The sequence below is a fragment of the Peromyscus californicus genome, unplaced genomic scaffold, assembly GCF_007827085.1.
Source record: "Peromyscus californicus insignis strain IS unplaced genomic scaffold, ASM782708v3 Scaffold_16__1_contigs__length_79575227, whole genome shotgun sequence".
NCBI lineage: Eukaryota > Metazoa > Chordata > Mammalia > Rodentia > Cricetidae > Peromyscus > Peromyscus californicus.
In genome coordinates, this window is record NW_026294458.1 from 41,748,093 (window position 1) to 41,762,841 (window position 14,749).

Genomic DNA, 14,749 nt, shown 5'->3' on the forward strand with positions numbered 1-14,749 from the left:
TATATCTATGTATACATAGACAACTTAATTAATATGACTATAAGTTTGATTATCATGGATGACTAATAATTAATCTGTATTTCTTTATTATACATTACAATTTTAAATGAGCTGCACAAACATAATACCTTAAAGAATAGTGGAAATATACATACAGTATAAGAAAATTAACTTTAAATTTTAATCAATAAACTAAAATCCATAGTAATGCAAAATATTTTAAGCAAGTTGTTGCTCTTTAAAAGTAGATTAAATAATCTACCCTTTTAACCTATCATGTCTATATCTTTTATTTCTATATCATATCCCCCTTTCTTTTTTTAGAAAGAGATTGACCATGACCAATAACAATTTTTAACCAAAAACCTAAACAAAAACAAACATCCATAATCCATTGTTTGGGAATGTGGGCATAGTTTTATAGGTTATTTCCTGCCTATAGATGGTGCTGTATTTATATGGGGATCCTGAGAAAATTAAGAATTATGGTCAAGTCTGTGAATAATCTGTGAGGCTGTATCTCTGAGCCAGTTGCTTTGAAGCTGATTTTGGATGTTGGATGATCTGGGCCCTGGGGTCATCAGAGACCTTTCAGAGGGTCTTGGCTGATCAAACCTGATGTTGCTTAATCTGGAACAAATCCATAGCCTCTTGCTTCCTGTGGAAACAAAAGCAGAGCTTCCCTTCCAAAGCAACGTATCCTTAGATCCAAATGTTGGAGTCAAGATACCTTTAAAATATACATATCGTTTTAACTCAGCAGCCTTTACAATCAAATATCTCTCTGCATTTAAAAATCCAGCTATACTATTCTTGGGCATATACCCATCTTCCTGAGGAACTGCAACACTGATTTCTATAGTGGCTGTAAAAGTTTGCACCCCTAACAGCAATGTGTGAGTGTTCTCCTTATACCACATCCTTGCCAGCATAAACTGTCATTTGTTTTATTGATCTTAGCCATTCTGATGGGTATAAGATGATAATCAAAGTAGTTTCGATTTGCATTTCCCTGATGGACTAACAATGTTTAACATTTCTTTAAGTGTTTCTCAGCATTGTTTAAAAAAAGAATTCTCTGTGTAGACCTATATTCCTCCCCACTTTTTTTTTTTTTTTTTTTTTTTTTTTTTTTTTTTTGGTTTTTCGAGACAGGATTTCTCTGTGTAGCTTTGTGCTTTTCCTGGAACTCACTTGGTAGCCCAGGCTGGCCTCGAACTCAAAGAGATCCGCCTGGCTCTGCCTCCCGAGTGCTGGGATTAAAGGCCTGCGCCACCACTGCCCGACCCTCCCCACTTTTTAAACTGAGTTATTTGGTTTCTTTTTTTCCCATCTTTTAAAAATTTATTTTATAATTTAATTTAATTTTGCATATTAGCCACAGATTCCCCTGTCTTCCCTCCTCCAGCCTCCCCCCTGGGGATTCAGCTCAGCCTGCTAGATTCAATGGAGGCAGGTCCAGTCCCCTCCTCCCTTTGCTCAGGCTAAGCAAAGTGTCCCTGCATAGGCCCTAGGTTTCAAACAGCCAGCTCATGCACTAAGGACAGGTCCTGGTCTCACTGCCTGGGGGCCTCCCAAACCATTCAAGTTAATCAACTGTCTCACTTATCCACAGGCCTGATCCAGGTGGGGACTCTATTATGCTGTAAGTGTTTTATCAGCTGTAGAAATTTACTGATAGGAATTTTAGGCTCACCTATGTATACTATCATATAATTTGCAAATAAAGATACTTTGATTTCTTCCTTTCCCATTTGCATATTCTCGATCTCCCTCTGTTGTCTAATTGCTGTAGCTAAGACTTAAGTACTAACTATATTGAATAGGTATAGGTCTATTACAGATTTTAGTGGAATTGAGTTTTAGAGTGAATTTGAGTTTCTCTTCATTTAAGTTGATGTTGGCTGTAGGCTTTTTGTAATCTGCCTATATTATGGTGAGCTATGTCCCTTGTATCTCAAGGTGTCCAGAACTTTAATCATAAAGTAGTGTTGGATTTTGTCAAAGGTCTTTTCTGAATCTGAGGAGATCACCATGTGGTTTTTGTGTTTCAATTTGTTTATATGGTGGATTCCATTTTTAATTTATGTATGCTGAACCATCCCTGAATCTCTGGGATGAAGGCTACTTGATCATGGTGGATACTCTTTTTGATGTGTTCTTGGATTCAATTTTCAAATATTTTATTGTGAATTTTTGCATCTGTGTTCATAAGGGATATTGGACTGTAATTCTCGTTCTTTGTTAGGTCTTTATATGGAATGGCTGTCAGGGTAACTTTGGCCTCATAAAATGAATTTAGCAATGTTCCTTCTGTATCTATTTTGTGGATTTGACAAGTTTTGGCAATAATTCTTCTTTGAATGCCTGATGGAATTCTGTGCTAAAACTGTCTGGCCTTGGACTTTCCCACCTCCACCAGGCAGAATTTTAATTACTGCTTCTATTTCACAAGGATTATATGTCTATTTAAATTGCTTACCTCCTCTGTATTTTACTCACGTAAGTGATATGTATTGAGAAAATTATCAATTTCTTTTAAATTTTACAATTTGTGCAGTACAGGGTTTTTAAATATGTCCTAATGATTCTCTGAATTTCCTGTTATGTCCTGTTATTCTCTGGTGTCTGTTATGTCCCCCCTTTCATCTCTAATTTTCTTCATTTGGATAATCTATATCTGCCTTTTAGTTAATTTGGATAAGGGTGTATGATCTCATTGATTTTTTCAAAGACTCTTAGTTTCATTGATTCTTGTCTTCTGTGTGTCTCTGTGTGTATCTCTGTGTGTGTTTGTGTGTTATTGATTTCAGCACTTAGTCTGATTATTTCATTTTCTGCTGTCTCTTCATTTTGGGTATGATTTCTTCTTTTTGTCCTTGAGCTTTCAAGTTTGCTGTTTAAATTGCTAGTGTTTAATCACTCCATTTTCTTTTAATGTCCTCACTCATTCTATGAACTTACCTCTTAGAACCACCTTCATTGTGTTCCTGAAGTTTGGCTATGCGATGTATTCATTTTCATCCAATACTAGAAAATCTTTAATTTTTTGCTTAATTTCCACCTTGACCTATTTTTCTTTCAATAATGAGTTGTTATTTTCCATGTTTTTGTAAGCTTTCTGTTGTTGCTGATATACAGCTTTAATTGTGGAGGTCTGATAGGATGCAGGATGTTATTTCAGTTTTCTTGTATTTGTTGAGATTTGCTTTGTGTTAAAGGATATGGTCAATTTTGGAGAAGGTACATGAGCTGTTAAGAAGGTATATTTTTTTGTGTTTGCATGAAATGTTCTGTAAATAAGTATTAGATTCATTTTACTTTATAATATCTATTATGTCCTGCAATTCTTTGTTTGGTTTTTGTTTGGATGACTTGCATATTGCTGAGAATGGGGTATTGAAGTTGCCCATTATCACTGTGCAATTTAAGATGTAGTAGTTTTTTTTTAAATGAACCTGGGTTCCCTTGTTTTTGGTGCATAGATGTTAAGAGTTGCAACTTCCTCTTGGTGGAATTTTCCTTTGCTGAGTATGTGTGTATGTCCTTCTCCATCTCTTCTGACTGTTTTAGTTTGAATTCTATTTTGTGTCACAATAAACTTGCTAAACCAGCTTGCTTCTCAGGTCCATTTGCTATGAATATCTATTTCCATCCTTTTACCCTGAGGTGATGTATCTCCCTGATGTTAAGGTGTGTTTATTGGATTCTGTTTTTGCTAATGTTCTGTTAGTCTACATCTTTTTATCATGGAATTGAGACCATTGGTGTTGAAAGATATCAATGAGCTGTGTTTGCTGATTCCTGTTATTTGTTATTTGTTGTTGTGTGTGTTTCTCCTCTTCTGATTTGCTGGTCTAATAATATTTATTCCTGTGTTTTCTTGGGTGTGCTTAACTTCTTTAGGTTGGAGTTCTCCATCTAGTGCCTTCTGTAGGGCTGGATATTTAGATAGATATTGATTTATTTTGTTTTTGTCATGGAATGTCCTTTTTTCTCCATCTATTGTGATTGAAAGTTTGGCTGAACATAATATCTATACCTTGGTTATAGACTTATAGTAGTCTATACCATGGAAATAGTTAGGGTACTATTGCTGTGATGAAAAACTGTAACCAAAATCAAGTTGGGGAGGAAAGGATTGTTTTGGCTTACATTTTCACATTGCTGTTCATCACTTGAGGAATTTTGGACTGTAAATCAAGTAAGGCAGGATCCTGGAGGCAGGGACTGATGCAGAGGCCATGGAGTATGCTGTGTTCTCACTTGCTTCCCCTGGCTTGCTCAGCCTGATTTCTTACAGAAGCCAGGACCACCAGCCCAAGGATGCACCACTCACCATAGGCTGAGATTGAACACTAACTGAGAAAATGCCTTACAGCTGGATCTCATGGAAGCATTTTTTCAAGTAATGCTCCTTCCTCTCTGATAACTCTAGCTTGTGTCAAATTGACACACAAAATCAGCCAGTACAGTTGGTCTCTTAGTGTCTGCAGAACATCTTTCTAAGACCTTCTGAGTTTTAGAGTCTCCATTGAGAAGTCTGGTGTTATTTGAATAGGTCTGCCTTTATATGATACTTGGCCTTTCTCCTTGCAGCTTTTAATATTCTTTCTTCGTTCTGCGTATAGTGTTTTGATTATTATGTGCTGAGGGGACTTTCTTTTCCAGTCCAGTCTATTTGGTGCTCTGTATACTCTTGTACCTTGATAGGTATCTCCTTCTTTAGTTTAGATTTTTAAATTTAACATTTTCTTTGAATGATGTGTCCATTTCTTGTGTTGTGTCTTCAGTGCCTGAGTTTCTCTCTTCCTTGTCTTGTATTCTGTTGGTGTTGCCGCTGAGGTTCCTGTTTGAGTTCCTAAGTATTTCATTTCCAGATTTCTCTCAGTTTTGGTTTTCTGTATTGATTCTATTTTCATTTTTAGGCCTTGAATAGTTTGTTAATTTCCTTCTACTATTTGTGTTTTCATAGACTTTTAAAGATATTTATTAATTTCCTTTTGGAGCATCTCTATCCTATTCATAAAGACTATTTTAAGGTTTTTCTCTTTTGCTTCAGCTCTATTGCAATATACAGAGCCTGCTGTGGTAGGGTTGCTGGGTTCTACTGGAGACACATTGTCCTGGCTATAATTTATATATATATATATGGATTTGGTAATATTTTAATTCAAGGTGATTACATATTGTCTTTTCTCCTGAGTGGGTATTTTGTTCTGTGGTTTCGGTTGCCCTCTCTAGTTCTTAGGAGAGTGTGGTGGCTGTGCATTACCACCTGGATCTTTTGTGCCAGAGTTTTTAAGATTTAACATTTTCTTTGAGATATCCATTTCTAATGTTCTTCAATTCCTGAGATTCTCTCTTGCTTCTCTTGTACTCTGCATTCTGTTGGTGAGACTTGCCCTGGAAGTTCATGACTGAGTTCCTAAATTTTTCATTTTCAGATATCACTCAGTTTGGGTTTTCTTCTGGGATCTTGCTAGGTGTGACCACTGGAGGATTGGGGTAAAATATATTTGTAGATATTGGGAGCTGATAGTTAGGAATGGGAATGTGTTAGAAGGGGATCAAGAGTCACAGGGTCACCAGGAGGGAGCAAAGTAGGGTGTTCCACCAGGATCTACTTAGTCCCCTGGCAATGAGGGAAAAGAGTGAGAGACCACATCAGGTGGTCTGTTACAGAGCTGGGCATGACTATGGGGGATTGTATGTGGAAGAGAGGAGGGGAGTGAAAATTATAAATTATATCATCATTTTCAAACAAATTCAATGGCTGTATTTGTAGTAGCTAAGGATAATGTTCAAAAGACTATTATTGCTACAATATTGAAAGCAGCAGTATCCAAAAGGTGGCAAGAATCTAGATGTGCATGAGCAGATGAATGGATATAATATGTGTATACATAAATGGAATATTAGCTATTATTATCAAGGAATGTATTATTGACCTGTTACACCATAAGTAAATTTCAATGCTATGTGAAGGAAGGCAGAGAAAATGGATACATTCTGTAATTTTCCTTAAGTGAGATACCTTCAGTAGACACATCCAGAGAAAGAGACTCTAAAGTGGTGATTGTGTAGGGAACTGGGACCAGAGAGATTTGGTTTAATGAACATCCATTTTCTGTTTGAGAAGATGGAATAATTCTTCAGATGAGTAATGGTGTTAGTTGCACAAAGTAAATGCACCTAACGCTGTGGAACTACACAGTTGCATAGCCTAAAATGGTAAATTATATGTTATGTATATGTTTTTAGTAATTTTTCTCTTTCATATTTTTTCCATTTCTTTATTTTATTTTATTTTTCTTTATTAAGAAATTTTCTACTCAATCCTCATGCTATCCGCAGAACCCCCTCCTCTCTCCTCCCACCCACCACTCCTCTTTCCCCAACCACCATGCATCCCCACATCCCCCAAATCCAGGTTTGTGGTGGTATTTTACTTGTACTGAAATGTGATTTTAATTGTATGTTAAGAAATAAAGTTGCCTGGGGGTCAGAGCTATTAGAGCCATAGCAAGTGCATGGCGGTGGTGGTGGCGCACGCCTTTAAGGACCTGGAGGGTGGTACATACAGGCAGTGATGAGGCAGTCACATGTTTGGGTTTACAACCAATGAGAAGGCAGAACAGCTAGAGTATATAAAGACATACACACAGGAAGTAGGTCCCTTTCGGAGAGGAGAGCTCTCTTGGCTGAAGAGGATCCCTGAATCAGGAAGGGTGAGGCTCTTAGCTCTGACCTCTTGGCTTTCTTCTCTGAATCGGCTCTGTGTTTCTTATTTAATAAGACTGTTGGTTACATCTACACAGGTCTTCCATGGGGAGTCAGCAGAGCCCAGCTCACTGAGCCTAGGCAGGTCCAAGCCCCTTCCCACTGCACCAAGACTGTGCAAGGTGTCCTACCATGGGCACCCGATTCCCAGAAGCCTGCCCATAGACCAGGGACAGATCCCAATCGTGATGCTGGGGGACCCCAAACAGTTTGAGCCAAACAACCATCTTCCATGTCCAGAGAGTCTAGTCTAGTCCCATAGAGGCTCCACAGCCACCAGTCTACAGTCATGGGCTTCCACTAGTGTGGTCCGTCATCTCTACACATCCTCCAATCATGATCTCGACGTCCCTCACCTGCAGTATCTCTCTTCTCTCTCATCATTTGGATTCCCGGAACTCAGCTTGGTGCCTGCCTGGATCTCTGTTTCTGCCTCCATGTGTCACTGGACAAAGGCTCTATGATGACAGTTAGGTTAATTGCTAGGTTGGTTGTGGGCCGTTTACCCAACCACCCCCACAGTTCCCCAGAGTTTTCTTGAGTGCGAGCAGCAGGAAATATTAGATAGAAGGATTTATTGTGGAGAATATTGTGGAGAGAAACAGATAGAAAATAAAGGATAGCCTCGAGAGGGCCTGGAACCTATTCCAACGGGCCCCGACTGTCTCTGCCCCAGGGTTTTTATAGAGACACCAAGGGGTGGAGCAAAAGACCTCCTCCCCCAGCACAGCCAAGTGCAGACCATCTCAGACACCTGCACTTAGGCCCGTGGTCTAATCATCCTCTATGCGGACCTGCTGGGTAAACCCACGAGGAACCCGAGAATGGGCTCCCACAGTTGGTCACCAGAATAGACCAGTCCAGGCACCCTCTGGACCACTGCCAGCAGATCAAGGTGGGGTCACCCTTTTGGATTCCTAAGAGCCTCCCCAGCACCCTGCCTCTTCCTATTCCCCTGATGTCCTCATCTATCATGGTGTCTTCCTCCCTGACCTCTCACTCTGTTTCTGTTTTTTCTTGACCCTCCCATTTCCCTATGTTCTCATTCCCCACTCCACGCCCTCAGCCACCCCCCAACACCCAGTCTTTTCATGTAGATCTCATCCACTTCTCCTTCTAGGGTCATCCATGTGTCCCTCCAAGCGTCTTTTCCTGTTAGCTAGCCTCTCTGGAGTTGTGGGTTTGGCCATCTCTTCCCTCTCATTTAGTATCCACTTATGAGTGAGTACACACTATGTTTGTCCTTCTGAGTCTGGGTTACCTCACTCAAGATGATGTTTTCTAGATCCATCCATTTGCCTGCACATTTCATGATATCATTGCTTTTTAATGCTGAGTAGTACTCCATTGTGTATATGTACCATATTTTCTTTATCCTTTCTTCAGTTGAGGGGCATCTAGTTTTTTTCCAGGTTCTTGCTATTATGAATAATGCTGATATGAACATAGTTGAGCATGTGTTCTTGTGGTAAGATTGACCATTCTTTGGGTATATGCTCAAGAGTGGTATAACTGGGTCTTGAGGAAGACTTATTCCCAATTTTCTGAGAAACCACCATACTGATTTCCAGAGTGGCTGTACAAGTTTCCATTCCCACCAACAGTGGAAGAGTGTTCCCCTTGCTCCACATCCTCTCCAACATGAGTTGTCTTCAGTGTTTTTGATCTTAGCCTTTCTAACAGGTGTAAGATGGTATCTCAGAGTTGTTTTGATTTGCATTTCCCTGATGACTAGGGATGTTGAGCAATTCCTTAAATGTCTTTCAGCCATTTGAGGAGAATTCTCTGTCAACCTCGGTAGCCCATTTCTTAATTGGATTGTCCAGTATTTTGATGTCTAGCTTTTTGAGTTCTTTATATATTTTGGAGATCAGCCCTTTGTCAGATGTGGGGTTGGTGCAGATCTTTTCCCATTCTGTAGGCTGTTGTTTGGTGTTATTGACCATGTCCTTTGCTCTACAAAAGCTTCTCAGTTTCAGGAGGTCCTTTTTATTAATTGTTTCTCTCAGTGCCTGTGGTACTGGTGTTATATTCAGGAAGTGGTCTCCTTTGCCAATTCGTTCCAGACTACTTCCTACTTTCTCTTCTATCAAGTTCAGTGTAGGTAGATTTATGTTGAGGTCTTTGATCCACTTGGACTTGAGTTTTGTGCATGGTGACAGATATGGATCTATTTGCAATCTTCTGCATGTTGACATCCAGTTATGTCAACATTTGTTGGCCATACCATTTGTTGAAGATGCTTTCATTTTTCTATGGTACAGTTTTGTCTTCTTTGTCAAAAACCATATGTTCATAGGTGTGTGGATTAATGTCAGGTTCTTCAATTTGATTCCATTGGTCCACATGTCAGTTTCTATGCCAGTACCAAGCTGTTTTTATTACTATAGTTCTATAGTAGAGCTTGAGATTAGGGATCATTATGCCTCCAGATGTTGCTTTATTATACAGGATTCTTTTAGCTATCCTAGGTTTTTTGTTTTTCCATATAAATTTAAGTATTGTTCTTTCCAAGTCTGTGAAGAATTGTGTTGGGATTTTGATGGGGATTGCATTGAATCTGTATATTGCTTTTGGTAAGATTGCCATTTTTACTGTGTTGATTCTACCTATCCATGACCATGGGAGATCTTTCCATTTTCTGATATCTTCTTCAATTTCTTTCTTCAGAGACTTAAAGTTCTAATCATAAAGGTCTTTCACTTGCTTAGTTAGAGTTACCCCAAGGTATTTTATATTATTTGTGGCTACTGTAAAGGGTGATGCTTCTCTGAATTCTTTCTCAGCCCCTTTTTCATTTGTATATAGGAGAGCAACTGATTTTTTTGAGTTAATCTTGTATCCTTCCACTTTACTGAAGGAGTTTATTAGCTGTAGGAATTCCCTGATAGAATTTTTGGGGTCACTTATGTATACTATCATATCATCTGCAAATAAGGAAAGTTTGAATTCTTCCTTTCCAATGTGTATCCCCTTGATCTTCATTTGTTGTCTTATTGCTCTAGCTAGAACTTCAAGTACTATATTGAATAAGTATGGGGAGAGTGGACAGCCTTGTCTTGTTCCTGATTTTAGTGGAATCACTTTGAGTTTCTCTCCATTTAATTTGATGTTGGCTGTCAGTTTGCTCTAAATTGCCTTTATTATGTTTAGGTATGTTCTTTGTATTCCTGATCTCTCCAAGACCTTTATCATGAAGGGGTGTTGGATTTTGTCAAATTCTTTTTCAGCATCTAATGAGATGATCGTGTGGTTTTTCCTTTCAGTTTATTGGTTTATTACATTGACAGATTTTCATATAATGAACCATCCTTGCATCCCTGGGATGAAGCCTACTTGGTCTTGATGGATAATTGTTTTGATGTGTTCCTGGATTTGGTTAGCCAGTATTTTATTGAATTTTTGCATCAATTTTCATGAGGGAGATTAGTCGGTAGTGCTCTTTCTTTGTTGGATCTTTGTGTGGTTTGAGTATCAGTGTAACTGTAGCCTTATAAAAAAGAATTTGGTAATGTTCCTTCTGTTTCTATGGTGTGGAACAATTTGAATAGTATTGGTATTAGCTCTTTGAAAATCTGGTAGAATTCTTTGCTGAAACCATCTGGTCCTGGCCTTTTTTTGGTTGGGAGACTTTTAACGACCATTTCTATTTCCTTAGGTGTTATTGGTCTATTTAAATAGTTTATCTGAGCCGGGCAGTGGTGGCGCACACCTTTAATCCCAGCACTCGGGAGGCAGAGCCAGGCAGATCTCTGTGAGTTTGAGGCCGGCCTGGGCTACCAAGTGAGTTCCAGAGAGGCGGAAACTACACAGAGAAACCCTGTCTCGAAAAACCAAAAAAAAAAAAAAAAAAAAAAAAAAAAAATTAAAAAAAAATTAAATAGTTTATCTGGTCTTGATTTAACTTAGGTATGGGGTACCTATCCAGAAAATCGTCCATTTCTTTCAGATTTTCCAATTTTGTGGAGTACAGGTTTTTGAAGTATGACATGATGGTTCTCTTGATTTCCTCACTGTCTTGTTGTTATATCCCCCTCTTTATTTCTGATTTTGTTAATTTGGATGCTCTCTCTCTGCTTTTTGGTTAATTTGGATAAGGTCTTATCTGCTTATCTATCTTGTTGATTTTCTCAAAGAACCAACTCTTTGTTTCATTGATTCTTTGTATTGTTCTCTTTGTTTCTAGTTTATTGATTTCAGCCCTCATTTTGACTATTTCCTGGTGTCTGTTTCTCCTGAGTGAGTTTGTTTCTTCTTGTTCTAGAGTTTTCAGTTGTGTTGTTAAGTCACTAGTGTTAGATTTCTCCAACTTCTTTATGTGGGCATTTACAGCTATGAATTTTCCTCTTAGCACTGGTCTCATGGTGTCCCATAAGTTTGGGGATGTTGTACATTCATTTTCATTGACTTCTAGGAAATCTTTAATTTCTTTTTATTTCTTCCTTGACCCATTGGTGATTCAATTGGGCATTATTCAGTTTCCATGAGATTGTATGCTTTCTATAATTTTTGTTATTGTTGAAGTCTAACTTTAAGCCATGGTGGTCTGATAAGACACAGGAGGTTATTTCAATTTTTTTTTTTTTGTATCTGTTGAGATTTGCTTTGTGACCAAGCATGTGGTCGATTTTGGAGAAAGTTCCATGGGGTGCTGAAAAGAAGCTATATTCTTTTGTGTTAGGGTGGAATGTTCTGTAGATATCTATTAAGTCTGTTTGAGTCATAATGTCTGTTAGTTCCCTTAGTTCTCTGTTAAGTTTCTGTCTGGCAGACCTGTCCATTGGTGAGAGTGGGGTGTTGAAGTCTCCCACTACTAGTATATGGGTTTTGATGTGCAATTTAAGCTTTAGTAATGTTTCTTTTATGAATGTCAGTGCCCTCGTATTTGGGGCATAAATATTCATAATTGAGACTTCATCTTGTCGTATTTTCCCTGTGATAAATATGTAGTGTCCTTCCTGATCTCTTTCAACTGATTTTAGTTTGAAGTCTATTTTATTAGATATTAGGATAGCTACACAAGCTTGCTTCTTAAATCCATTTGATTGTAATGTCTTTTCCCAGCCTTTTATTCTGAGGTGGTGTCTGTCTTTGAAGTTGAGGTGTGTTTCTTGCATGCAGCAAATGGATTGATCTTGTTTTTGTATCCATTCTGTTAGCCTGTGTCTTTTTATAGGTGAATTGAGACCATTGATATTGATGGATATTAATGACGAGTTATTGTTAATTCCTGTTATTTTTTGGTGGTAGTGTTGTATGTTTCCCTTCTTTGGTATTTGTTGGTATGGGACTATCTATTGCCTGTGTTTTCATGGGTGTATCTAACTTCCTCAGGTTGGAATTTTCCTTCAAGTGCTTTCTATAGGGCTGGATTTGTGGAGAGATATTGTTTAAATCTGTTTTTATCATGGAATATTTTGTTTACTCTGTCTGTTGATTGAGAGTTTTGCTGGGTATAATAGTCTGGGTTGGCATCCATAATCTCTAGTATCTGCATAAAATCTGTCCAGTACCTTTTGGCTCTTAGAGTCTCCATTGAGAAGTCAGTTGTTATTCTTTTTTTTTAATTTTATAATTTAATTTATTTTTACATATCAGCCACGGATTCCCTTGTTCTCCCCTCTTCTTTCCCCCACCCCACCCCCCATTCCCATCTCCTCCAGGGCAAAGACTCCCCTGGGGATTGAGTTCAACCTGGTATATTCAGTCTAGGCAAGTCCAGTCCCCTTCTCCCAGGCTGAGCCAAGTGTCCCTGTATAAGCCGCAGGTTCCAAACGGCCAGCACATGCACCGAGGACAGTTCCTGGTCCCAGTGCCTGGATGCCTCCCAAACAGATCCAGCTAATCAACTGTCTCACTTATCCAGAGGGCCTGATCCCGTTGGGTTCTCCTCAGCTATTGGTTTATGGTTCATGTGTTTCCATTTGTTTGGCTAATTGTCCCTGTGCTTTTTCCAATCTTGGTCTCAACAATTCTCGCTCATACAAACACTCCTCTCTCTCACCAATTGGACTCCTGGCGCTCCACCTGGGGCCTGGTCATGGATCAGTCATTGAATGAGGTTTCTAGCATGACAATTAGGGTGTTTGGCCATCCTATCACCAGAGTAGGTCAGTTAGTGCTTTCTCTCGACCATTGCCATTGTGGAGGTATCTTTGTGGATTTCTGTGGCCCTCTCTAGCACTTTGCTTCTTCCTATTCCCATGGGGTCTGCATTTATCATGGTTTCTTTTTCCTTGTTCTCCCTCTCTGTTCTTGATCCAGCTGGGATCTCCCACTCCCCTAAGCTCACTTTCCCTCGACACTTGCCCTTCATTACCCCCACTCATGTCCAGGTTGTTCATGTAGATGTCATCCATTTCTCTCTCATTGGGCAATCCCTGTGTCTTTCTTAGTGTCCTGTTTTCTAGGTAGCCTCCCTGTAGTTGTGAGTAGGAGTCTAGTCATCTTCGTTTTACATCTAGTATTCTCCTATGAGTGAGTTCATATCCATGTTTCTCTTTCTGAGTCTTGGTTACCTCACTCAGGATGATTTTTTCTAGATCTATCCATTTGCCTGCAAACCTCATGATGTCATTGTTTTTCTCTGCTGAGTAGTATTCCATTTTGTATTTGTACCACATTTTATTTATCCATTCTTCAGTTGAAGGGCATCTAGGTTGTTTCCAGGTTCTGGCTATTACAAACAATGCTTGTATGAACATAGGTGAGCAAGTGCCCTTGTGGTATGATTGAGAATTCCTTGGATATATGCCCAAGAGTGATACAGCTAGGTCTTGGGAGATATTGATTCCCAATTTTCTAAGAAAGTGCCATATTGATTTGCAAAGTGGTTGTACACAGGGCTACGTGCTGAGTGCTCGTCACTCAGCAACAGGTATATCTTCATCTCCTTTATTAAATGAACTTGGTCGAATATACATGTAGAGAAGAGAACCGTAGAAAATTGACACAGACAGAAAGTGAGAAGCACAAGTAGATAAGGCCTTGCTTCTTCCCTCCTTGGACTTCATAGTGAATATAGTAAAAAGGATACAGAAATAAGATATCAGGACTATAGTAATGGAAAAGACATTAACTAATCCCGAAAAGATGAGAATCATCAATTCATTGAGATAGGGGTCACCACACGAGAGTCTATATAATGGAAGAACATCACAAAAAAAGTGTTTGATCACATGAGATCTACAGAAAGTTAACCTGAACAAGAATCCTATGTGAATCATGGAATGCAGGTTTCCTCCTATGTAGGCTCCTGTGGTCATCTGAAGGCAGAGCTTCTTGGACATCATGGTGTGGTACTGTAGTGGGTTGCATATGGCCACATAACGATCATAGGCCATTGCTGCCAGAAGGAAGCAGTCTGCAGTTTCAGCCAGACAGAGAAAATAGAACTGTGCCATGCATTCATAGAGAGAAATCCTTCTGTCCACAGAAAAGAAATTCTCTAGCATCTTGGGAGTGATGGCACAGGAGCAGCAGGAATCCATGAGAGCCAAGTTGCCTAGAAAGATGTACATGGGTATGTGAAGACGGCGTTCCATGTAGATCAAGGCCACCAGTCCGAGATTCCCCACCATGGTCACCAGATAGATGGCAAAGAACACCAGGAATAGAAGGATCTTCAGGTCTGGATGATCTGAGAATCCCACCAGGATGAACTCTGTTGTCAAGGAGTAGTTGTTCTCAGTCATCTTCAGCTACTCTGTTGACAAGTGAGAAAGGCATAAGATTGCAAGTGTGTGCTCATCATTTTCCAAATAATAATAATGAGAGACAGCCCAAACTGACCTACTCTGGTGATGGGATGGCCAAACACCCTAATTGTCGTGCTAGAAACCCCATCCAACGACTGAGGGATCTGGATGCACAGATCCATGGCTAGGCCCCTGGTGGAGCTCTGGGAGTCCAATTAGCAAGAAAGAGGATGGTTTATATGAGCGAGAATTGTTGAGACCAAGGTTGG

At 39.3% G+C, this 14,749-nt stretch overlaps 1 protein-coding gene across 1 annotated transcript; it reads right to left on the bottom strand.

Moving 5' to 3' along the window:
* Positions 1–13,646: 13,646 nt before the first annotated feature.
* Positions 13,647–14,477, bottom strand: LOC128111434 (olfactory receptor Olfr180-like). The gene has a single exon (XM_052739708.1). It carries the CDS (start codon positions 14,475–14,477, stop codon positions 13,647–13,649), a length of 831 nt encoding a protein of 276 aa, XP_052595668.1.
* Between the last annotated feature and the right edge of the window lie 272 nt (positions 14,478–14,749).

Coding starts and splice junctions, on each gene's coding strand:
- LOC128111434 (XM_052739708.1), bottom strand. CDS start 14,477: ATGACTGAGAACAACTACTCCTTGACAACAGAGTTCATCCTGGTGGGA.